The sequence below is a fragment of the Mesoplodon mirus genome (assembly GCF_964341445.2).
Source record: "Mesoplodon mirus genome assembly, chromosome: 16".
NCBI lineage: Eukaryota > Metazoa > Chordata > Mammalia > Artiodactyla > Ziphiidae > Mesoplodon > Mesoplodon mirus.
In genome coordinates this window covers 8524558-8550128 of record NC_138992.1, presented here as the reverse complement: position 1 = coordinate 8550128, position 25571 = coordinate 8524558, and the positions used below count along the sequence as shown (strand labels likewise).

The 25571-nt window shown below is 40.8% G+C and overlaps 1 protein-coding gene across 1 annotated transcript; it reads right to left on the bottom strand.

The window, feature by feature from the left end:
- Nucleotides 1-25258, bottom strand: TMEM71 (transmembrane protein 71; the record flags this gene model as incomplete). Its single annotated transcript, XM_082601265.1, has 9 exons — nt 25019-25258; nt 23415-23496; nt 22141-22201; nt 19964-20176; nt 18012-18184; nt 6889-7074; nt 3234-3309; nt 156-217; nt 1-65 (listed from the first exon to the last, which is right to left on the bottom strand). Exons 2-9 carry the CDS (start codon nt 23458-23460, stop codon nt 1-3), a joined length of 882 nt encoding a protein of 293 aa, XP_082457391.1. The 5' UTR covers nt 23461-23496; nt 25019-25258.
- Between the last annotated feature and the right edge of the window lie 313 nt (nt 25259-25571).

Below are 25571 nucleotides of genomic sequence, written 5' to 3'. Positions count from 1 at the left end.
TTACCAAGTGCAGGTGGTGGCTTTGAAACAGTTGGCAAGGCTGAGAAGGAATGACTTGACAACATCTTGGAGGAGAAAGAGAAAGTATTTTTAAATGCCAAAAACTGGAATGAAATACAGGAATCAGAGCAGTAATTTGGGAAACGGTTACTTACAAGCAATGGTTATCACCAAGGAGCATGTGAAGACACTGGCTATGATTCCTCCCAGAAACCATCTGAAACAGCAGGATTGCTCAGGCTTAGCAAACTAATTGTATATTTCCAACACATGAGATGTTCTTTTAGAGTTACCATAGATGGATGATTTTAGGATTTACTATAAAACTACAGTAATAGAGATAGTGCAGTATTGGCAAAAGGATAGAGATATAGATCAATGGAAAAGAATAGAAATTCCAGAAATAGACCCATACAGATACAAGTTAAGTGATTTTTTAACAGAGGTGCAAAAGCAATGCAATGGAAAAAGGAGTGTCTTTTCAACAAATGGTGTCAAAATAATTGTTTAGACACATGCAGAAAAACAAACCTATACAAAGACATCACACCTTAACACAAAATTTAACTCAAAATGAGTCATAGACTGAAATGTAAACCACAAAAGTATAAAACTTCTAGAAAAAAAAAGAGAAACTTTGTATGCCTACTGTTTCATAACCTTGACAAAAGAGGGTGTTAAACTTTTGGGTTTTTGTCAATCTGATGGATGATTGTATCACACAGTGGATTTTCTTCTTTTTGAAGAATAATATTTTTATAGCTTTTGTGCTCAAAATATGAATATTGAAAGAGATTGCAAATAAATACAAAGGCAAAAGGAAAATGTCACCAAAAAAATCCCACCACCCTGAAGCATTCATCATTAAATTCTGACAAATATCTTCTCAGACATCTCTTCATAGGCATTTTAAAAACTTTTAAAAATTGAGCTTTAGCAAATGTACACTAAAGCATATAAAGTGCACATTTTGGGTTTTTTAAAAATATAAACCCTTGTAAGCAAGAAATAAAATATTTCCAGCACCCCGTAAGGTTTCCTTTGTTGATCTTTCCCACTTTATCCCCCCAAATTAACCACTATTCTTACATCTATAGTAACTGATTGGTTTTGCCTTTTCTTGACAATCATATAGACTCTGTTATCATCTTTCACTTATATAATATCCGTGAGGTTCATCCATGCTGTTGCCCATAGGAATAGTTCTTTTTTAAAAAACCAATTATTTACTTAACTACACTTTTTACTTTAGAATAACTTTAGATATACAGAGAAATTGCAAAAAAGAATACAAAGGGTTCTCACATACCCCATATCCATCTTCCTTTGTTATTAGCATCTTACATTACATGGTACCTTTGCCATAATTATAAGGAGCCAACATCGGTGCATCACTAATAACTCAACTCCACACTTCATTTGAACTTTACAGTTTTTCCCTAATTGATCCATTTTCCAGCATCCCACGTAGGATATCACATGACATTTAGTCATTATGTCTCCTTAGGTTCCTTTGGGCTGTGACGATTTCTCAGACTCTCCTTGGTTTTGATGACCTTGACGGTTTTGAGGAGTACTGGTCAGACAATGTGGAGAGTGTTCCTCAAGTTGGGTTTTTCTCATGGTTAGACTGGGGTTCAGAAGACCCTAGAGGTGGAGTGCCATTCTCATCATATCAAGGGTACATGCCGTCAACATAACTCATCCCTTTTGATGTTGACCTTCATCATCTGAGGTACCATTTGTCAGTTTTCTCAACTGAAAAGTTTCCTTTTCCCCCTCTTTCCAAACACTACTGCTTGGAAGCAAGTTTCCAAACGTAGCTCAAATTCAAGTGATGGGGAGTCAAGTTCTCCTCTTAAGGGAGGAGTTTCTACAGAAATTAACCTAAGAGGAAGACTTTATTAATAGTCCTGTGAAATAAAGATAAGTTTCCATGATCAGCTAAGTCTGGGAAAAGCTAAATTAAATAAAGCTAAACAGGTTGTTTCACCACATTATTTCACTGAGACTTTATTATGCTAATACACATTGTGATCCTCCAACTTGGGATATAAAATGCAGAATTTCGCAAATGTATTTTTAACTGCAGGACTCCCCCCAACCCCTTTGTGTTCTTCTGGTTCCATTATCATCTAAAAATACTTCTCAAACCTCATAATTATCTGGGAAGCTGGTTTAAAGTATGGATTCTCACTCAATCTAAATTGGTATCTCAAGGGATGGGATCCAGGGCTTTGTATTTAAAAAGACAACTCCCCCAAGTGATCCATGTGATGTGAGATACTTGATCATCAACAGGAGGGACCTGAGAGGAAGCAGTACTTGGTGACTGGAGTTCAAGGACCACAAAGACCCCAGGAGGTACCATTCATCCCTGTTTCATTGTTTCAACAAGTATCGATGAGGCCCTAGCACAATGTCTCTGTTCTCAAGGAGCTTGCAATCTTGTAGGGAAAGACGGATCGTTAGCATTTAAACAAGTGAACACATAATAGGTCAGGTGGTAATAAATGCTCCGAAGAAAAGCCAAGTGAGATGTGTGTGATAGAGAATGGTATTCTATTTATACAGTGTCAGAGAAGGGCTTTCTGACAATGTGACATTTGGACAGATTCCAGAAAGAATTAAGGGCACAAGTTATTGTTTCTCCAGAAAAAAAAGTCTGTAGTAGGCAGAATAAATAGCAAGTGCAAAGGCTCTGAGGCACAGGTGGGTTTAGCACAGATGGGACTTGATCACTGCCCTGGAGACCTGAGCAAGAAAAGAATAGGAAGGACACACTGGACAGAGGGTAGAACAGAAACGTGCCTATAACCAGGCAAGAGCGTTATGTCCTCTGAGATGCTGAGGAGACATTTTATGTGAGGATATAAAAATATAATGGGAAAGATGGAGTCCCAATGGGACTCCACTGTGGGGACTTCACATGCCCTTGAACTCCAAGTAGGGTTACTTAGACTGTATCTGTAACAGGGAGTCACTGAGGATTTAAACAAAGGCTAATGCATGGTAAAACTCCAATTTCTAGCAAGATCCACTGCCTTTAGTATGTTTTGTGAGATAATGGGAGGAGGGAGGTGATAGATAAAAAGGCAATGGACAGACAAATGAACAAATCTTAACCACAGAGCTACCTAAAATGCTTTGCGGAACAAGGCAAGGAAATCATCAATCAATTACAGCTTCATTAATTATGAAACACAACTGCATGAACATAAAATCTGAATTACCTTGCACAGGCAGAAATAATTAAGCATGCAGCAAACAGAGTTGCTTGAAAGGAGACCTCTCGTAACAAACTGGTTTCTAACAGGAAAAATAAAAAGAAATGAATTAGAACTCAAAAACATGGTTTTCAAACGTACATCAGCTCAAGTAATTTGTCATAAGTGATAAGATAAAATTATCAAATGTTGTACAGGGCCATATTTCCTGAAAAAGATCAGTTTTGCCCTATCACTAAAAAAATAAATAAATGATTACATTACATAAACAGTTTGGGACTTGCCTTTTACTTTAATGCTGGGGAAAGGCTTTTTAGAATTTATGCTAATGTCAGAAATCTAACTGGGATGATATTGACAATAATATTAATGCCTCAAGTTTGTGGAGTGACTCATGATTCACAAAGAGCTTCCCTACATCAGTTCATTTCATCAACACGACAAAAGCGTGAGGCGGGAACCATTATCACAGTTCTGCAAATGAGAAGACCAAATTTCAAATGATGAAATTCGTCCAAGGTCACACAGCTATGAGGTGCCAGAGCCAAGATTGAAAAAACACATCTAGCCAGAACACCATGTTTTGCCTAAAATGGGGCAGGGAAAGAGAATGGCAACTTGGCATGCTGGGAGTCTCTAAAGGGCAAAAAAAGAGAATAAGTATTCTGAACTATCTGTCCTTAGGAAACTCTTTGCTATCGTAAAATATTTCAGTGCTACTAAGCCACAGTGGAAATGACTGCAAATCCTCCAGAAGTTATAAATGGAAGAGTTAAACCAGTTGTGACCCTGAGTATTATTCGAATCACCTAAAAGAAATCAGAGCTAGTTTAAGGATTGCCACATAAAGATCTAAAGGAAAATAGAACAAACCTCAGCTTAATCTTTGCCAAATGCTTCAAAAGCTCAATTTTTGTTTAAATAGTTGTTTAAAACTTGGAATGACTTTGAGCTATGAACATGTTTATTTTTGCCATTTGTGCTCTGAATGGTGATCGAGTCAGCTAACAAAAATCTACTTAGTCCATAATGCGGGCAGAACACTGGAGACTGGCAATGCAAAATATAGCAGTTGTGAATGACGTCACTGCAAATGTACAGTATTTCATGTATACTGTGATTTAAATAAGTTATTGTGGGTTCAGTTGAACACTCAACCATCCTTCTAAAGTGTGTTTCTATTCTTAGCTTCCTCTGATTTCATGTAGAATTTGAAACCCATTTTCTCACAGAAATAAGTCTAGCTTGACTGCAAAGATCACTAGACTTGAATACTGAAAGAAAATTGGGTTTAAATTCAAGTTCTATAAAGATATGCATTGTGTGATTGTGGACAAGGTGTTCATTGATTCATTCCCTCAGTAGCCATTCACTTAGCATTGATTTTGGCTTAGTTCAAGTGTAACCTCCTTCAAGAAGCCTTCCTGGATGCCTTCAGCTCCCCCTTGGCCCTTAGCTTCTCCCTCTTTATAATCCCATTTTATCTTATGCCTGTCTCCATCAACAACATTTTCACACTGAATTAAAATTGCTGTTTTCTTTCTCTATAATTCCCCACCAGACTATTGAGAATAGCCAGCATCTATTTGCTGTTCTTTGGTGGCAGTGCCCATATTTTCCTTGGGAAGCCCCCTCTCCCCTTCTCCTAGTACATAGTACCCATGGACAGACTGATTTCCCTCCCAGTCTTTGATCCACTCCAAGCCATTTGGAGCTTTACATAGTTATTGACAAAGGGATTGGTTTTGTCATGTAAATGGGAACCGGGGAAGCCTGCCCTTTTGTCCTAACTTGAGAAGCCAATAATTTCCTTCTGCTGGCCTTGAACATGGGAAGTTGTAGGCACAGAGCCAGCAGGAGCTACCATGGAGTAGTAAGTAGCATTTTAAAGAGTGAAGCTGACACAGAAGAAAAGAGACTTGTAGAGACTGACAGAAACCTGAAATGTTTGCCTGGAATTTTTAATAATATGAAGCAATACATTCAATGATTGATTAATCCACTCTGAGTTGGATTGCCATCCGCTGGAACTCAAAAAGCCCTGAGTGATAAAGGTGATGTCATGCACGCCTATATCCCTAGCATATGAACCATCACCTGAAACAGCCTGCACACTCAAAACCTACATGCGAAGGACATAAAATAGAATCAAATGGAGACCTTGTCCACTCAGGGCTTCATAGCCAGGTGAGGCAAAGGAAGATGGCGTCAACAGAGAGATAGATACACGGTGCTGGGTGCCATGGCATCTTAGGGAAGCCAAGTGTTACCTCAACCACCCAGCAGGGGGCAGAGAAGGCCCCACAGAAGCGGTCTCCTCTGAACTGTACCTTGAAGAAAGAGTAGGGGTCTTCCAGGTATAGCCCGTGGGAGAAATTCTAGATAAAACAAAGAACATGTACAGAGGCTTACTTGACCTGTCAGAACTTGAGTATTCTTATCTGTAAAATGGAGATAGCACACTTAACTGGTCCACCACAGTCATGGAGCCCCTGCTCTGTGCCAAGCACTACCTGGCTAAGTTTAAAATCTACAGATGCCTAAGACATGGTGCCCATCCTGAAGGAGCTCACAGCATGATGTGTGAGATACAAAAGTACACATGCAAAAGCAGTGCAGGAAATGGGCATGGAGGAACACAAAAAGGGGTTACTTAACACCTCTTCCTCAGAAAACAGGGTGGAATCCCTGGAGGAGGTGGCTGTGAAGCCTTAGTAGGTGTTGATCACCGGGAAACTGTCTAAAAAATAAACACTGCTTTCCCTGTCATCCCAACACCTTGAAAGGGAACTAAAAAACCCTCAACACTTATCTAATAGCTGCACCGGGAACAAAATAAAACAGAGCATATTGGTGTTTAGGAGTAGAAGTGGTCAGTGAAATAAATATTCATGATTTGGGGAAGGCAAACAAAGAGAAGATATTATTTTTCCGTTTAACCTCAATCTTATGTAATCATAACATCATATTTTGGAGTGCTTAGTATACACGATGCTAAGTGCTTGACACGGATTATTTTAGGCATTTACAAGGTAAGCACTATGGTTATCTCCATTTACAGATGAAAACGTGAAATTTTGGAGGGTTGGGTAAACTGCTTCTGAGTTCCAGCCAACAAATGGGCACTGGGCTTTGAACCTTGGCAAGCTGAAGATAGAGCCTTGAGGCGACACTGTGTGCAAACATGATTAATCTGATATTAGCAAGCTAGAGATTAAGGGAGATGCTTGCTGAATTTATTTCAGATTTACTACTGACAGGAAATAACAATGCCTTGATATCTTTTGACTTTCCTTGCTGGGGGCATAGCATGAAAGGACGTTCTTTTCTTTCTTCCCTTCATTTTCTTCTTATAGAGTATGTCAAATGCCCTGCTAAGTATAAAGGTGATAATAATGTACACCTGTGTATGCACGACTCCGCTTTAGCCAAGCTTAACATTTTGCCAAATGTCTTCAGGGTTTTTAAAAAATAAATAACACTGCAAATCCAGTCCTTCTGGTGCCTCAGAGATGACACCTCCAAATCAATCACTTCTCTGAGAATGCATCACATGGGCACAGGCTGATACCAGCACCTAAGGGGACATTAGTCATCTCTGGGCCCTGAAAGGAAGAATTATTTGGGTATGGCAAAGATTAAAAAAAAAAACAAAACTCACTTGGATGATCCAAAATGTTTTCCTGGAAATGTTCAGAAGCTGTGAACTGGGACTGAGGAGGCAGGTTGTGGGAGTTTTCTCCAGGACTCTGAGAGGTGACATGGCTGGAAAGGGAGGTTTTCACAGACTCTGCATTTAGCTTCTCCGACTCCCAGTTATCCGTCAGCAACCAGTCCAAACCACCTCCTGGAAAAGCAGAAGGGATCCGTGCTTGTGTGTATTTGTGTGTGTGTGTGTTTCCGGTGACTAATGATCCTAACAAGAGTCTCAAGAAGGACAGAAAATTGGAACTGAACGAGCAGAGATATTTTTTTCCTAACCTCTATTTTCATGGCATGTCTGGATCATAAAGTGACTAAGGCAGCCCACAGGTGACAGCCCCAGAGAAGATGCCAAGCCAGAGTTCCGGAAGGGGAGCCAGGTAGAGGGGAAGGCAAAAGCTTCATGAGTCCCGGGGCGGGCGGATCCGTTGATTCATTCAATGCAGAATTATTGTATAACTGCACACAGGACACAGCTCCAGAGGCTGGGAGTCGGAAGTCAAAGTAGATACTGCTGTGCCCCACTCACAGTTGGAGAGGGACAGGCACACAAGCCCACAGCTAAGAGGCAACGAGGTCATTGCTATGTGGAAGCCTGGCAGAAGGTGTCCAGATGGAGCCTAGGAGGGAGTGTGTGAGTGCTGAAGTGGAAACTTGAAGGCTGAGTAGGAGTGCTTCCAGAGAGATAGCAGGAAGAGGGCAGGCCAGGCAGAGAGGAGAAGGAGGGAAAGGGGGAGGGGGAGGGGAAGGGGAGGGGAGACAGGGAGGTGGGGGAGCAGAGAGGGGGAGGAGGAAAGACATCAGCCTAGGAGAGAACATGGCAGGTTCCCAGAAGAGGGAGGCCTCCCATGTGGTCAGACAGGAAGTCCTGGAAGATGATTCTGGCTGGACTGCTAAGAGGGGGTCAAATCATGAAGGGCCTCATGGGTCACACTCAGGAGGTAAGATTTATCCTGAGGGCAACTTGGAGCATGAGTGTAACAGGAGGTACCTGGTGTGTTGAAGTGCTCACTCAGCAGTAAGAGATGGGAGAGAGGCCCCTCTCCATTTTGGAAGCTGGGAACGACTGTGGAACTCCAAGAGACACTTGGGGTCCTCATATAACAGTGTTTCTTAACCAGAAGTAATTTCTCTCCCCAGGGGACATTTGACAATGTCTGGAGTCATTTTGGGTTGTCACAACTTGAGCAGGGGAGAAGGGATGGGGTGTCACTGGTATCTAAGGAAATAAAACCCAGGGATGTTGTGAAACATCCTATAATGCACAGGACAGGCCTGGATACTGAGCTAATGAACTGATGCTTCTGGACACGGGAATTCCTGCCAACCCTGCAGGTTGCCTCCCACCCTCCCACCCACGACTTGCTGCCTCTTGACAAAGCAATCTGCAGAAGCATCCCTGCTGGTTGCCATAGAAAAAGGAAACAGTAGAAAGTGAAACATGCAGAGCGTCCAGTCAAGATCAAGTTGCAGAGGAGGTCCTGGACCTTGTTCATTGCAGCACTATTCACAACAGCCAAGTTATGGAAACAACCCGAGTCTTCACCAATAGGCAAATGAGTAGAAAATCCTGCCATTCGTAACATCGTGGATGAACCAGGAGGACATTATGCTAAGTGAAATAAGCCAGTCATAGAGAGACAAATACCCCATGATTCCACTTACACACATGGTATCTAAAATAGTCAAAATCAGAGAAGCAGAGAATAAAATGGTGGTTGCCAGGAGCTGGGGGGAGGGGGCTATGGGGAGTTGTTCAACAGGTATAAGGTTTCAGTGATGCTGGCTGAAAAAGTTCTAGAGGTCTGCTGAGCATAGTGGCTATAGGTGTCAATGAGGTATTTTATGCACTTCAGAATGTGTTGAGAAGGGAGATCTCGCTTTTTGTTCTTAGTACAAAAAACAGACTCCCCCCAAACCCCCCGCAGAAACAAAAGACTCCACAAAGGGACACAAGGAAACTCCGGGAGGTGTTGGATGTCTGTTGCCTTGACTCTGGTGATGGTATCAGGAGGGTTTGCAAATGTCCAAACTCATCAAAGTGTACACATTAAATAAGTACATCTGCATATATCAATTATACCTCAATAAAGCTGTTTTTAAAAAAGAGAGGAAGCTATGTGGTCAAATTAACATGGAAGTGAGAAGGAACTGGTAACTTTCATGGCTGATTATATATTCATGAATGGCACTGAACTAAGATCTGTGGAGATATGGTTGAGGATGTGAGAACAGTAAAAATATTCCTGTGCTGTCATCCAAGGCTGCTGTGTTGAACTTATGCTTTGCCACTGAGAGTGAGATGAAAGAAAAAATGTATCTCGTGTAGAATACTGGAAATATTACACAGAATTTTCTACAAGAAGAGTTGACATTAAAAAGAGAAACCACAAAAGAACCTTAACAAAAAATGATCAAGGAATTTTCATCTCTGAAAGGACACGGTTTGCCCCCCATTTCACGCTTCCCCTCACTGACATTTTTTCCCTCTAACCTTCATAATAAATGAAAGAATCATAATGCAGAAAACCTTTCAGTAAGTAGTTCTTTGGTATTATATTTGAAGATATTAATTTCATTCTGTTCCTCCTGATTTATTTAAATGCAGGGTAGTTGACTCCTGTTTTAAAAGGATGAATCCATTTCTCCCGAGCACATTCCCTATCCTTGCAATGTAGAATGGGCATTTGTTTGCCATAGAGGGAAACACAAAGTGACATACAGATGTTGCCATTAAAGATATTTACGGAAGAGGCGCTAGAGCAAGAGAAAAACGCAGACCTCAGGCAAGGGTGCCTTGTCTGAGGTCATCTTGTCTTTCTTTCTTGGGACTGGCAGAAATAGAGCGGGAAGTCCTGATTCGTCCTCCCGGCATGAATCCTAGATCCTCTATCAGTATGACTCACGGGCTCTGGGGATGCATCCCAAATTGCAGTATTGGGTCTGGGGAGCCACAGAATGCCATGGCTAAAGAATGAATTACAGCTAATGAGGAAAGGTATCTCGACACAGCTGTGGAAGGGGTGAGCTGAGGATAAACAAAATAGGCAACAACAACACAAAAACATTTTTAGCCTGAAAAATGAAGCAAAAGGAAATCAGAGGAAGTAAGTTTTGATTGCATCCATGGCCCAGAGAGAAAACAACAAAACAATTTAATTTTGAATTCTTCTCGAGTCTTCTAACTCGGCGACGTTTCCAGAGAAAACTAAATTGCTGATAAAAGTCATGGGGCTTTGGGTAAATCCGGAAAATAAGAAGTCTGGGGAAGATTTGATTACAGTTGACAGCAGAAATGAGAGCTTTCAAAATCCTGTGTGTGCGCACCCGGGTTGACTAATTACTGATTTGGCGGGGGGTGGTTTGATTTGTTATATTTAGAAGATATTTGGAAACCATGAGAATTTTAACAAGATACCTCATGCACATGCGGTACTGCTGTGGTCCAATTGCTTTAAGGTTGTTTGGACATATTTTGAAGAGGCAACTATGGGAAAACAAGATGTTAATTTACAAATATGTGAAACTCTGCCTTTAGAACAGTGATTCCCAAACTTTAGACATCCAAGCATCATTTTCCTGATTTTTGCTACATCCCGGAGCCTTCTTAACTCCTAGCCATTACATATTTTCTTAAATTGTTTCAGTTTAGTCTTTTACTTTAAAGGAAACTTTATATCAATCATTTAAATGCCCTAAAGAAAAAGTAAATATAAAAACAAATACAGTGAAAATGAGACCTTATTTAATTTGCACTAAATACTTTTGTAGGGGAAAGCTCTGAGTCTGTTCTTTGTTAAAAGAGAGAGTAGTGAGTGTTCGGGAGTCTTAAAGCAACTGAGGCTCTCATCTGAGCCCTTCTCCTTGGTTTTATGAGAAAGATGGTGAGATCTGGAAGAGGAGTCAGAGCTTCGGTCTCACTGAGAGATTGGGCATTCACTACTGTCGTGTCCTAGAGGCGTCTGTCGCCTCACCCACACTTTGGGAAAACGTTGCTTTAGAACCAAGAAGAGGCTTGCCCCATGTGTTCCAGAAAGTCAGCCTAGGACCAAGAGATGGATGTCCCAAGTGCATAAGATAGGTCAGCAGAAGCAAGCCACTACTGCAGCTGTGCTGCCAATGAGAGGAAGATGCAGCCCACCCTTAAAAGGCAAGGAGGTTTTGATTGTGTTGTATACTAGTATCCAGGAAAGAACAGTGAAATTGAGAGAGTTATGAAGTACTGGATTTGGAAAAACCTGGTTTTTATAAAACAGAATGGAATGAAAGCCTAAGCCCAATATTGCTGACTTTGCCCCCTGAAATAACAGAACGCTATTGAGACAATCCCTTGGCAACACGAAGGTCACGGAAGAAAAAGTAAGCAACTCAGGGCTGAGCTGTGATTCCTTTAGGGCAAAAGAAGGGCAGGCCCCCAACCATGACCAAACACCACTTTTGCCGGGACCGTTGCAACACGCAGTGTTCTTGCCCCTGCTCTGGCACCTTATCGTTTTGATTAGGACCTTGTTGTCTTTTTACCAACTTAATTACTTGAAATGCTAATATAGCCTGTCTCTTTGCTGTTTCAAGGCTGTGATATATTTTCCTAGTGTTTTTGGTTTTTAAAAATAAAAAAGGTTTAATTTTTCCTCCAGAAAAAGAAAAAGTTATAAGAGTCCAAAATAGGCAAATCCATGCAGACAGGAAGTAGGTTAATGGTCTACTAAGGGGTAGGGGGACAGGAAATGGGGCATGACTGATAAGGAGTGTGGTGTTTCTCTTTGGTGTGGTGCAAATGTTCTGGAATTAGAAAGTGGTCATGGTTTCATAACCTACTTTGTGAATATACTAAAACAATCACTGAATTGTACATGTTAATATGGTAAATTTTATGATATGAATTATATCTCAATTAAAAAGTAAAGAGGGCTCCTTCTCACTGTAGGTATCCATGCCAATCTGTCCGGGATGCCAAGAGTTGGCAGGATCACCTCTAGTTGCCTTTTTTATTTTTTTAACATCTTTATTGGAATATAATTTCTTTACATTGTTGTGTTATTTTCTGCTGTATTCCAGTTGCCTTCTGATTGAAGATGCCGTACATAACTTTTTTTTTCTTTTTTTGCGGTACATGGGTCTCTCACTGTAGTGGCCTCTCCCGTTGCGGAGCACAGGCTCCGGACGCACAGGCTCAGCGGCCGTGGCTCACGGGCCCAGCCGCTCCACGGCATGTGGGATCTTCCCGGACCGGGGCACGAACCCCTGTCCCCTGCATCAGCAGGCGGACTCTCAACCACTGCGCCACCAGGGAAGCCCTGGTGCATAACTCTTTTACCAGAGACTTCTTTAAGGCTCCAGGACACTTGACCTCTTTACCAAGTGGCACACCCTGAGCCATTTCTTTATATGCTCTTCTTTCATGGCATCATGCTGTTCTGGTCCTCTGCCTGAGAAACTTTCCCCACAGTGCCTGTCCTGGGTGTAGCACAGTGAGCACATACTCAAGAATCCTTGGTTTGAGGCCAGCCTATGCTACTTACTAGTTGCGTGGCCCCATGAAAAGTATCTAATCTGCCTTAGTTTCCCCCTCCGTAAAATGGGGATAATCATAATACTCTCTCCATGTTGTTGCAAATGGCAGGATTTCCTTCTTTTGTAAGGCTGAATAACATTCCACTGTATGTATATGTCACATTTTCTTTGCCCATTTATCTGCTGATGGACATTTAGATTGTTTCCATATCTTTGCTATTGTGAGTAATGCTGCAATGAATATGGAATGCTGAGAACTCTTTGAGATCCTGATTTCAATTCCTTTGAATATATATCCAGAAGTGGGATTGCTGGGTCACATGGCAGTTCTATTTTTAATTTTTTTAGGAGCCTCCCTACTGTTTTCCATAACGACTGTACTAATTTACATTCCCTGCAGCAGTGCACAAGGGTTCCCTTTTTTCCACATCATCACCAAGACGGATGAACCTGAAGCACATTGTGCTATGTGAAATAAGCCAGACACAGCAGGAGAAATGCTGCATGACTTCAGTAGTCCAAATTTCAGTTCCACAAGATGAATGAATCCTAGAGGTCTGTACAGCACGGTGGCTATAGGTAACAATTCTGTGTTGTATACTTAGAACTTTGCTAAGAGGGTAAATCTTACATTGTGTTCCTAACACACACACACACGCACACACACACAACTAATACTCCCTCATAGACTTTGGAGAGAAGTGATGACATAACATAATGGATTTGTTGCAATGGTGCTGGTCCATAGCACTCATTACCATTAGGGATAATTATTACTGGATCCCTTTCTTAACTCTCCTTTCTGCTCATCCACTTGTTTTCCTTCTTTATTCCAAAGACTCTACTACTTCTCATACTGGCTTCCAAATCAATATCCAGATCCTTCCTTACTCCTGACCTCTTTTCTTACACTTCCAAACCCCTACTGGCTATCTGTCCACTTCCCATAAGTACTACAAATTTAACTCATAAGAAACAGAATTCAGGGTCTCTTTTCCTGACCCCAATCTGTTCCTTTTCGCCTTTTTATAGCTAATTCATATTAGGCAGGATACCAGACCCTGTACTAATATATCCTTTCCATGAATTATTGCATCTCATCCTCACAACAATTCCACGTTACTATTTTTCTTATTTTATATACGTAGAAATAGAAGACCAGAATTGTTCACTAACTTCCCCAAGAACACTCAGGTTGGAGAAGGTGATTCAAGGACTTGAATTTAGGTCTGTTCAGCTCAAAAGCTCAGCCTCCTCATCACTCGGCCAGACTGTCTTCCAGGCCTTGGTGACAGGCAGAACTTTTCATGCAGTTCCCCGAATTAAACACATCCATTTTCTTTGATTCCTCCCACTTTCTCATCACTACATTCGATCTGTCACCAGCGTGTCAATTCTATCTTGAAAGAGATTCCTTCAATCTCTTCCCTCTATTTCCAGAGCCACTGTCCCTGGTGTACCCGTTGGTTTTAATTGCCTCTGAGTTCCCACTAGGTACCTCCATCCAATCTGCACTTCATGGTGCTGTAAAGGCAATCTTTAAACATCTAAATCTGATTGTGTCATTGCCCTGCTTAAGAGCCTTCTACTAGAAGATGTAAGCTATTAGATATGGAATGGATAAACAACAAGGTCCTACTGTGTAGCACAGAGAACTATATTCAGTATCCTATGATAAACCACGATGGAAAAGAATATCAAAAAGAGTGTATGTGCAAAGCAGAAATAGAGACACAGGTGTAGAGAACAAACTTATGGACATCAAGGGGGGAAGGGGGTGGGATGAACTGGGAGATTGGGATTGACATATATACACTACTATGTATAAAATAGATAACTAAGGAGAACCTACAGCGAACTCTACTCAATGATCTGTGGTGACCTAAATGGGAAAGAAATCTATAAAAGAGGGGATATATGTATACGTATAAATGATTCACTTTGCTGTACAGCAGAAACTAACACTACATTGTAAAGCAACTATACTTCAATAAAAAATAATAAAATAAAATAGGCTTCTAAAATATCCTTGATTGATTAGATAAAATCCAAAGTCCTCAACACGGTGCAGAAGTTTCTTCAGATATCTTCAGTCTATCATTCCAGGCTCACCCACCACATCCCTGCCTCCTTCTCTTATCTTTGTCCTGTTTATACATCCTTGTTATTGTGGGGAACTAGAATACACTCAGTTTAATTACTAGTTTGTTAACATAAGGAATTGTTTCTTCATTTAACAAGCACTCTATTTTTTTAAATGAATCTAGTGTAACACACACACACACATTCACACACAAAAAGTAGTGAAATCTTCATGGTCTGGCATCAATGTCAATTTCCTGGTTTTGATAATGCATTACTGAGTAAGTTTTACCAACAGGGGAAGTTGGGTGAAGGGTACACAGGTGCTTTCTGTATTATTTATTTTTCAACTCCTTATGAATCTATAATTACTACAAATCCAAAAGCTTTCACAAAAATAATATAGTATTTGAGCTGTCTGCCCAGGAAGCAGGTTGAGAAAAATAGTGGACACATAAGGACCATATCTTTAAATTCTTATATGGTTGTGTTATGTGAGTCCTCTTGCTTTGCTCTTTGGGCCTGGGCTATGAGGTATATGCTGGAAAGGAGAGGAAAACCCTTACCGGCAACAGAGCAAAGGCTGGGCTTTCAAACTAGACAAACCTAGGTTGAATTCCAACTCTGCTGTTTATAAACTAAATGAACATGGGCAAGTTACTTAACCCGGAACTTCAATTTTATCATAATGATAATAAATATGATAATATGACCTAATTCCTAGGGAACTTTGAGGTGTTTAAACATGATAATGTATATAAACAAGGTAATATATAAATAATGATATAATGCATAAAGAACATAAACAAGACAGAATGTAAAGTGCTTAGCGTATAATAAGCACCCCTGACTGCTCTCTTTCTTTCTCTCAGCCCACGTCAGCAAAATCCTGTTAACTCTACTGTCGAAGTGTATCCAGAATCCTTCCCATTCTCACCGCCACCCTGCCGTCATCTTAGTTCAAGCTGCCATTCTCTCCCACCTGAGTCACTCTAACACCTCTTCACTGGTTTCCTTGCCTCTGCCCTCTATACCTACCTCACATCTAACCTGAACACAGCAGCCAGAGCTATGTTGTCAAAATGTAAGCTGAATCACGTTATTCTTCTGCTCAAAATCCTCCAGCGATTTCTCCTCTCGCTCGGAGCAGAGAGCAGAGCCTTTGAAATGGTCTCACAGCTCTCACGTCCTTCCGCAGCTGCTCTACCCTTGCACCTCCGAGATCCTGAGCTCTCTTCTCCCCTCACTCACTCAGCCCCTCGCAGGCTCCTAGGCCAGAACCTTTGCACTTGCATTTCCTTTGCCCGATTGTTTCTCCCTAGATGCTTCACTCCAACGTACTGCCTGGAGGGGTGGGATAGGGAGGGTGGGAGACGCAAGAGGGAAGGGATATGGGAACAGAAGTATATGTATAACTGATTCACTTTGTTATAAAGTAGAAACTAATACACCATTGTGAAGCAATTATACTTCAATAAAGTTGTAAAAAAAAAAAAGTCCCTTTCAGGAAGGCCATGCCAGTCACCCCACCTAAACTTGAAATGCACATCCCTCCCTCCTTTGCTGCCCCACACTGCTTACCACTTTCCAGCATGCTTCATAATTTACCTCATTGCATTCCTTGTCAGGAATGCAAGTTGTGTGTGAACAAATAGTTTTGTCTGTTTTGTTCACTGATACGTCCCAGTGTGTAGAACGATGCCTGGTACCTAGTTGGACCACAATAAAATCTTCCAAGTGAACAAATGAATGAATGAATGAATGAATGAATGAATCCCAGCCTATGAACAACAGGAGCAAAGCAGCAGAAGTGAGGAAGAGCACGGTGTTCAGGATACAGCGCAGATCAGTGTGATCAGAGTCCAATGCGTGTACGTAAGGGACCTGGTCTCCCTCCTTCCCTTCCCGGAAGACATCCTGAAGAGCCCTCAATACCCCAGGCTTCCACTGCGTTGCCCCCACACTCTCCTCACCCTGTTTCTGCTTCTCTTCTGCCTCTTCCAGCTGGCCACCAACAACCTCCAGGTCGGTGATACCAGTCACATCCTATTTAACTTTGGGACCTGACTTGCCACAGTTGACTGCTCCCTCCCTCCCGTATCAATGTTTCCCCTTGCTTTTCATCACACGCCACTCTCCTGGTTTTCTTCTCCCCTCTCTGGATGCCTCTTCTCTATCTCTTTTGCAGGCTAATCCTGTCCTATTCACCCATTCAACATTTGGATTTGTAAACTTCTGTTCTAGGCTCTCTGTTAGCCAACTCTACTCTCTCCTGATCTATCTCATTCCCTCCACGGCTTCAGTGACCACCTAGACTGAGATGGCTCACAGACGTATAGCTCGAACTCAGATGGCCCCTCTGACTTGCCCCTGGGATGCCCTAAAGGAACTTAAACGGAATATCTTCCTAAACCTTGCATGTGGTCTTTCCTCACCCAGCAAACCTATTCAGTAGACTCCCCAGACCGTACCCTTTTGTGTCTCTTGAGCCCAGAATGTTCCTATTTTCCCCCTTTGCCCCAAACGCCCCCCTCATTGTCTAGAGCTCAGCTCAAATGCCACTTCCACAGAGATGCCTTCCCTGAGTTTCTGAGTGGGTCAAATCTCCCAGGACATCATATACCTTTTCTTCATGGCACTTACCATAATTATTATTTTATATTTGTGCAGTTATTTAACAAAGGTCCGGGCCTCACCACACCCCTGACCCAGTAAACTAGAGACAGGGGTTATATTTGTATTCACCCTTTTGTTCTCAGTGTTAGCACAGTGCCTAGCAGATGGTAGGTGCCCCATAAATACCCTTGGTTTCCATTCTAGTAATAAAAATAATTATAACCACAAATTATTGAGTACCATGCATTGAACTATGCCTGACATTCATTGTTCCACTTAATCTTCAAGATAGGCTTTGAATTCCCATCAATGTTTACATACATATGTGTATATATGTATCTATACATACATATTTAGATATATTAATAGTACATAATGTGTATTACATAATATGTATAATGATATATCTAATTATATGTATAACATATATTTCAACAGGAATATATTATATATATATGTATTACATTATTATAACTATGTATACATATCTTGTTTTAAAAATGAGGAAATTGAGACTTAGCAAAGTTAACTATCACAGTGTACCCAAACTAGGACATGAACCTTGATTCCAGGATTCTTTCTCCACCCAAATCCTGTCTGGAAAAGATCCATTGGAGATGTGCAAATATGTTCCAGGTATTATCAACTTAATAATTTACACATTGAAATTAAGCTATTTTGCATGACATGGAGACTAATGCATTTGGATTATATAAGTAGCATGGAGAGGACTTTAGGTGAATATTTAAAATGTGGTTCATCCTCTATATCAAAATGACTGCTGTCTCTGGATTTTACATTGGTCCAGGACCACATGGTTGCTACTGCACATTTGGAAATTTCACCATGGAAAAAGAGGTTCAAACTCACCATTTTCATTGCAATGGTTTGTTTCCAGCCTCCTGACCCCCTCCAACCAGACATCCTCATTGGGGGAAGAGTCAGCATTACCAAAGATGCTTCCATGCAGCCAAGATTCAGAGGTGCTGAGGTTGAAGAGAGAAGAAAAAGAACGGCGGATTCTCTTTTTCTTTCTAAATATTCTGGAGAGAAATGAAAGTAGCAAGTGAATCATGAGTAGGAGTCAACTCAGGGTCAAAGCGGAGAATTTAGTGAAAATGGTTGCACAGGGCACATCTCTACCACCCAGGTCCGTGAAGCTCATTTCATTTGTTTCCTTCATTAATTCCAGAGAAGTTTCTTAAATTTCTGTGTGTGCCAGGTGCTTGGATCAATGTCAAGTATATTGAGATAAAAGACAAAACCTTGGGTCAAAAAAGTTCATAATGTAGTATGGGAGAAAGGCAAAAATAATGCAGATACGGCTAATGCTTTCACTGACCTCATCATGTGCCTGGTGTCTTTCTTAGTGATTTACATATAGTAGTAACTCACATTATCCTCAGAACAGCCCTGTGAGGTAGGTACTACTGTTACCTCATTTCTCAGATCAGGAAACTGAGGCACAAAGAGTTAAAGAACTTGTCTGAGGTCATACAGCTAGTAAGTGACATAACAGGGGTGCAAACCCAGGCAGCCTGGCTCCATCCTCTCTGCCCTCAATAACTGTGCTCTGTGGATGTGTGTTCTGACAGCATTAACCGAGGCTGCTTTGACAGCACCAGGAGGGGTATTGCTAACCTGGAGTCAAGGGAGCCTTTCTGGGGTATATGAACAAGAAGTCTCATATTGAGTCATGCTAGGAAATGAGTCAGGAAAGGTAAAAAGAAGGCGGATAATGAATAACCTTGACTGTTTTGTGAAGGATTTGGAATTTAACATAAGAGCACAGGGAGATCACTGAAGTATGTCAAGGGGAAGGGGGTGGTAGTGACGTGATTTGGTAATTGCACTTCCAAAAGATTTTGATTCCCCACACATCCACACTCCCAACAATTCATCTTCTACCTTGTAATCAGTGTTATCTTGCTAAGGATGAATCTGATAGTTTGTCAATAGCTCCTCTTTTCTCTACAGAATAAAGCCCAACCTTCTCAGGCTGGAATGTAACCTCCTCAATCCAGCCCTGCTTCTGGGCTTAGCCTCCTCTCTTGGGAGAGCAGCCCTTTCCACCCTGAGTGGTAGCCCTCCCAAACTATGTGCCATTCCTCTCACTTTATATCAGGGTATGTTAGAACTCCATGCCTGTTCCCTCTTTCTGGAAGCCCTCTTTCCTACATCTATCTTAACTAACAGCCTACGCCTCTCAAGACTCAAATCAATCATCCTCATCTCTAGGAAGCTTGTATTAACGTGTCGCTTCAAATAAAATGGGCCTCCTTTCCTTCTCCCCTCTGCTAACCTCTCTCAGGCTTCTCTCCCAGCACCTGTATTGCTTCATTACTTTCTTTCTTTTTAAATTTTTTTTTAATTTTTATTTTTATTTATTTTTGGCTGCACTGGGTCTTCGTTGTGGTGCGTGGACTTCTCATTGCGGTGGCTTCTCTTGTTGCGGAGCACAGGCTCTAGGCGCGTGGGCTTCAGTAGTTGTGGCTCATGGGCTCTAGAGTTCAGGCTCAGTAGTTGTGGTGCACAGGCTTAGTTGCTCTGTGGCATGTGGGGTCTTCCTGGACCAGGGATCGAACCTGTGTCCCCTGCATTGGCAGGTAGATTCCTATCCACTGCGCCACCAGGGAAGCCCAGCTTCACTACTTTCTTTTGTTTGCACGTCGGCCACACCTGCCCCTTGTGAGCCTGTGTGTTTCCACCAACTGGAGCCGTAATGGGCTCCTTATAAACCATGTTGAATGAACAAATGAATGAATGAATAATTAACGTTTGGGTTGGACTTCAGATCCTTTTACCTAACCTCTTCTACTTACTTGACTAAGTTCTCCTTGTACAGGACACTGGTCTGGGAGGGGCTCAGAGTTACGTTGCCATCTTTGTCACAGAGAAAACTGTCTTCGGTCCAGATGTAGTAGCCATTGGTGAGGAGTCTGGGACTTCGGCGACAGGTAAAGTGGGAGCCTGTCAGGGGATCTATGGAGCAGCACCCAAAGGAACCGTCACCATCCAGGAAATCACAGACAGAACTAAAGAGGGAATGAGAGGAGAGCTTTCAATGTCTATCCGGTTCATCCAGTCACACAAAAACCACATTTCTAGTCCCTGCGAAGGAAAACCACCTCTTTGCATTCCTGGCTACCAATTACTTCTGCACCTCAGAGACTGTCTCTCTTAAACTTCTGACTTTCATCTCTTTACCTGCGAGACAATTGAGCTACAGCACATTGAGCGTTTCTTTCTGTTTTAAACACTTTGATGAAAACTTAGGGCTAATCAGTTTCTTCACCATATGATACCCCTCACCCTTGAATGGAAAAAATTGCAAAACAGCCTACCTGGGATGTTGGAAGCTCAGAGCCTATTCCAGCCACCCTTACTTCGAATAACCTTCTGAATGCTATATCCTTACTCTTGTCCCTCTAATAGATAAATCATACCTACACAACCACCAGACATGTATGAATTATAGGAGAACATGCAGTCAGAGAGATCTTTTTGGCTTTTGCCAATTTCCCTCAGGTCAACCACACAAATGATTGCATAGTTACCCTCCCTGATTTGCTATCCAGGGAAGTCTTCTACTTAGTTGGGTGAATCTGTATATGTCTTAGGTTTGAAAAACAAGTACATGTCTGTATGGTTGAAAGGCAACCTCATGCCTCATGCTTTACTGAAATTCTGAAAATTTTTTTAAGTTTAAAGCTTATTCATACTGTATATAAAATAGATAACCAACAAGGACCTACTGTATAACACAGGGAGCAATATCAATATTTTGTACTAACCTATAAGGGAAAAGAATCTGCAAAAGAATATATATATTCTGAATATATATAACTGAATCACTTTGCTGTACACCTGAACCTAACACAACATTGTAAATCAACTATACTTCAATAAAAAAATTTAAAAATTAAAAAAATAAACTGGTGCCATCAAAGAAAAAAGCCTATTCACAATTATTACATGCACTAAAGTTAGCAAAATACTATTTTAAATGGATATTATTTATGGAAAACTTACTATGAGCCTGGCCCATACTTCACACTTCATCTGCTTTTCACAAACCACCCTAAAAGCTAAGTATTATTATCTTTATAGTACAGCAGGAAAAAAAAATATGAGATGCAGAAGGGCAAATAAGTTGGGTATTTTACACAGCTAGTAAGTGGCAGAGTTAAGATTTGAACACTGGTCTTTCTGACTCTAAAGCATGTGCTCTTTCCATGTGACCTGCTTGTTCATCTTTGGCTGATGCATTTGATAGTAGTAGGAGGCCTAGAATTTACAAAAAAAGACAGGTTCTAATATCAAAGCATAATCCCTTTATACCACTGGTACATTTCACAAAATGCTAGAGGAAACATTGGCTGATGCCTGCGTGAGGAATAAAAGACAGACAGAGAAACAGAAAAAAAGAAAAGAAAAAAAAGTAAGGAATGAAAAGAAAAGAGACTTCACTGCAGAACTTGAACAAAATGGTAGATTCTACAAGTTTTAGTGGAACATGACATTGGCTGGCTTGTGCACTGGTATAGACCCTTGTGGCTCTTGTAAAGTGAGACAGTAAAAGCATATTTAAGAGGACATCAATTTGAGAAAAAGGAACCATGCATCGGTATTCGGTAGTTTCTCCACTCACCAAACAAACAAACCATTCATGTTTGCCCACACACTCACCTCCCTCCCTCCCAAACTCCTTTATTAGGTTAGGCAAGTTTGCAATTTGTATGTGCATGGGACTGGAAATATATCTCCACACCAAAGCTGGATGAAACCTAAAACTAACATATATATCCCGCACTACGTGGCTTACGGGATCTTAGTTCCCTGACCAGGGATTGAATCCCAGGCCACAGCAGTGAAAGAGCCGGGTACTAACCACTGGACTGCCAGGGATTTTCCAATATTTTTAAGCCAAGAATACAACAAAATAATGCATACAGAAAGAATTTGATTGATTTTTCTTGTGAAAAGCCCCATGGAATACCTTGGGAAAATGCATGGGGGAGACAGCTCTACAGCGTATTCTTTCTCAGACCGGGAAGAATCTGCATAAGTAAATGAGAGAGAAGTACAAATTTATCACACTGCATCAACATGCATGGTTGCAAACAGTGGAGGGTGTGAATAGCTGACGTTCCAGCCTCAGCAGAGATTCCAACTGGTGCAGCCATCCAATGAATCAGGACAAGCACAACTTGTCACCAGGTCTCTACAGGCAGTAAGACATAATCTAGGGGCTTCTATCTCCTGTCTCTTCTCTCACTCAACACTCCTTGAGAGGTTCCTTAGTTCGGATGAGGCAATAATATGCCATTAGCATCAAACTGACTCATGAGAAGGAGGAAGAAAACATCTTACGTGAACCTGTCCCAAACCCAAATCAATTACCCAATGTTCTGGTTATTTTAGCTTACTCAGTCATTTGAGGAATTCAATCATCTGCCTAGATTCTCTCTCATTAGTGCATTTGAAGGCACTTCTATTACAAAATAATGAGCAGAAGACGAGTGGTGGAAAAAAATAAAGTTTTGTTTTATATAAATGATTTTCCAATGTATGACGCCTGTGCGTATTCTTAATTAAAAAATAGATCATGCATTCATTCATGTTCCAATTTAACCAAAGGCATGGCAACAGATTTCAACTGGGGAGAGTCGTAGTTGATTAATATTCTAAACTTTAAAGCAGCATTTTATATTGCATAGTAATGGTGTGAATACTTCTAATAGACAGGTTCAGTGAAACTTGGTTCCATTACTGACAATGAATATCTAAGACAAAGAAAGGAGTTTAGACTTTCAGATTGGGTTGGTGGATTTGAAGGAGAAAATTGTAGGAGTGTGAGGGAGGGTAGAAGCAGGGTTTGGGGAGAAAATAACAAGAGGAAGGAAGAAATTTGAAACCACTACCGTTTGAACAACGCCCACATTTTCTGCAAGTAGCTATCAAAATCATTCGGTATTTTTTTACAGACCAACCGTTTTGCATCTTAATAGTAACTGATAAACAATCCCCTTTCACATTTATGCACAGGCATCAAAAAATGGTGATTTTTTTTCCTACTAAAAGGAAAAATACCACATTTCTCTCAAGGAAAGAAATGAAGTCAAAATCATTGCCAAAGTGAACACTGGCATTTAAGAAGCACGAGCTACTGACAGATGGTTAATGGTATGAGTATCAGCAAAATCAAAGCAAGGAAATTGCTAAAAGAAGTCTAATCGTTCAAAAGATAATTGCGTAGAGCAGTTCTCCTACATTTACTTGCTACTGGTGTTGACATCAGTTGAGATATTCGGTTCATCTTGGGAAGGCTGCTTGTTCAAACTTTACAGATTTTCTGCAGAAGACATTAAAAAAAGGTGGATTATGTATTAAAAATAGAAAGATGATGCCAAAACAGATGGCATCTACTAATTGCACTAGTCAGATTTGTTTACTGAAAGAGTACAGAGATAAATGGGATTGAAGGCAGGGTTGAAGGACCACTGAGATTGTGTCTGTCTCTACGATTTTAGATTACATTTTCCATCGTCCTGCTCAGTGCATCTAAATAATTTTTTTCTCTAAATAAGCACAACATTTTATTCAGGAAAGCTAGGCTTACAAAGGTTGACTTGTAATTAAAATAAAATAATAAAAATGAATTATTTGATTAAGAAATCAGAAAAAAAAGATTGGTTCTAGAACCCTCTAAATAGATGTATTTGTATTTTCATCATCCAACACACATCAACTTCATTATCAAGTTCAAACAATGCTAGGGGATTGGTGTCCAGCACCCAACACTTCAAACCATTGACAGGTAGTTACAGGGGGGCTGGTGGTCTTTTCCAGTTACTACCACCCTGGACATTTCTAAGTAGGATAAGTAGCATTGCACTTAAAATAGTATGTCACTGGGCAGATTTCAAAACTCAGTGCTCCTGAACATATAATTTACTTTCTCAGTTACAAATTAAACACATGTCCAAGTGTGTAAATTACGTAAACTTTGATCACTTACCACTCATGACATAGATCTACCTTCCAATGACTATTAAATTTTGTGTATATCACTATCCTTGTAGCATAGTAAGGTAAGACTAAATTCTTTTCTGATTCATCACCTCTATCCATGTTTTTCAAATGTGATAACTAGTAATGGATTGTTTTCCTAGCTGTCACACATTGAAACAAACCCAAATAATTCTATAACTTCACATCGATTCTTTCAATAAACTATACACAAAACCTTTTAGACAATATAGATCCTACCTTACAGAGACCTTAAGAGAAATCAGGAGAACTTTCTGGCATTCCTTGGAAGATCTCTAAGTCAAAGTAGACATTCATAGATTTTAATGGCTTGGAATATAAAAGAATATTGTTTGCTCTATAACATAATAGTATGTCACTTGTCCTTTCACTTTCTGTCCAGCCCAAATTACCCTATGTTAGTGACTCCCAATCATCAAGTTTAATTTTAAGCCAACAAATTGCATAGCAGAAAGCAAGGTCTTACTGCTACATCTCACAAATAGTTGTAACAGGCTACAGTTAACTAATAGTTAATCAAGTATTAGTAACACTGAAAAAGACTTCAGTTGCAGCTCTAAGACTTTTCAAGAAACAGATCGCATCTACCAGTTCCATCAAAGCAACTCATCTGTACTGAAAAATAATTTGCCCATACGTATTCCTTCCAAAGAAAGTTCCCAGTCCCTTCTTCCGATTGATAAATAACAAAAAAAAAAAAATACTGAAATATGAAGTTTCCTGTGGTTGAGAGCAGAGAAATCCAGGACTTAGCAGTTCTTTGGCTGAAAACAGCATCAGCATATCAACAGGTGCAGAAGTCTGTTAAGAAAGGAAAATCCTACCTTGTCCTCCCCCTAAAAGATGGCTGCACACATTGCCCTGTGCAGGCCGTTGCAGAGAAATTTTGTCTTCGGCAGCCTCTTGTTCTTTTGGCTGTTTCCTAGAATAGAAGAGCTTGTGGTTCTTGGGAAAGGCAGCCTACAACTGCTCTTGTTTTCTTTTAAAAACAGCCTGCGTAACCGTTCTGCTGAGAGGCAGAATGAGGTCACACTTCCCGTGGGGCTCATGTCAGTGGCTTTCACGCTGAGGAACATGGTGAAGATGAAAGCTGTCTCTTGGACCAGCAGTGGGGGGTGAATCAGACCCGCTGGATACATCACAGTCACTCGAGGGTTGCTCTTCCGAGCTAACCTTTTGTCACCCCAGCTGTGAGAACATAAGGAAAACTTTCAGAGAAGCAGCACTTTGCTTATCATCTTCTGGCTATTTTCAGTATGAGTGTAGTACATAGTAGTGCTTTGTCCAAATCATTACTGGTGGTCATGCACTGATGCTATTAAATTGAGAATACTATCAAATACCAGAGCCTGATGTTCTGAAAATGTCTGCAGCGCC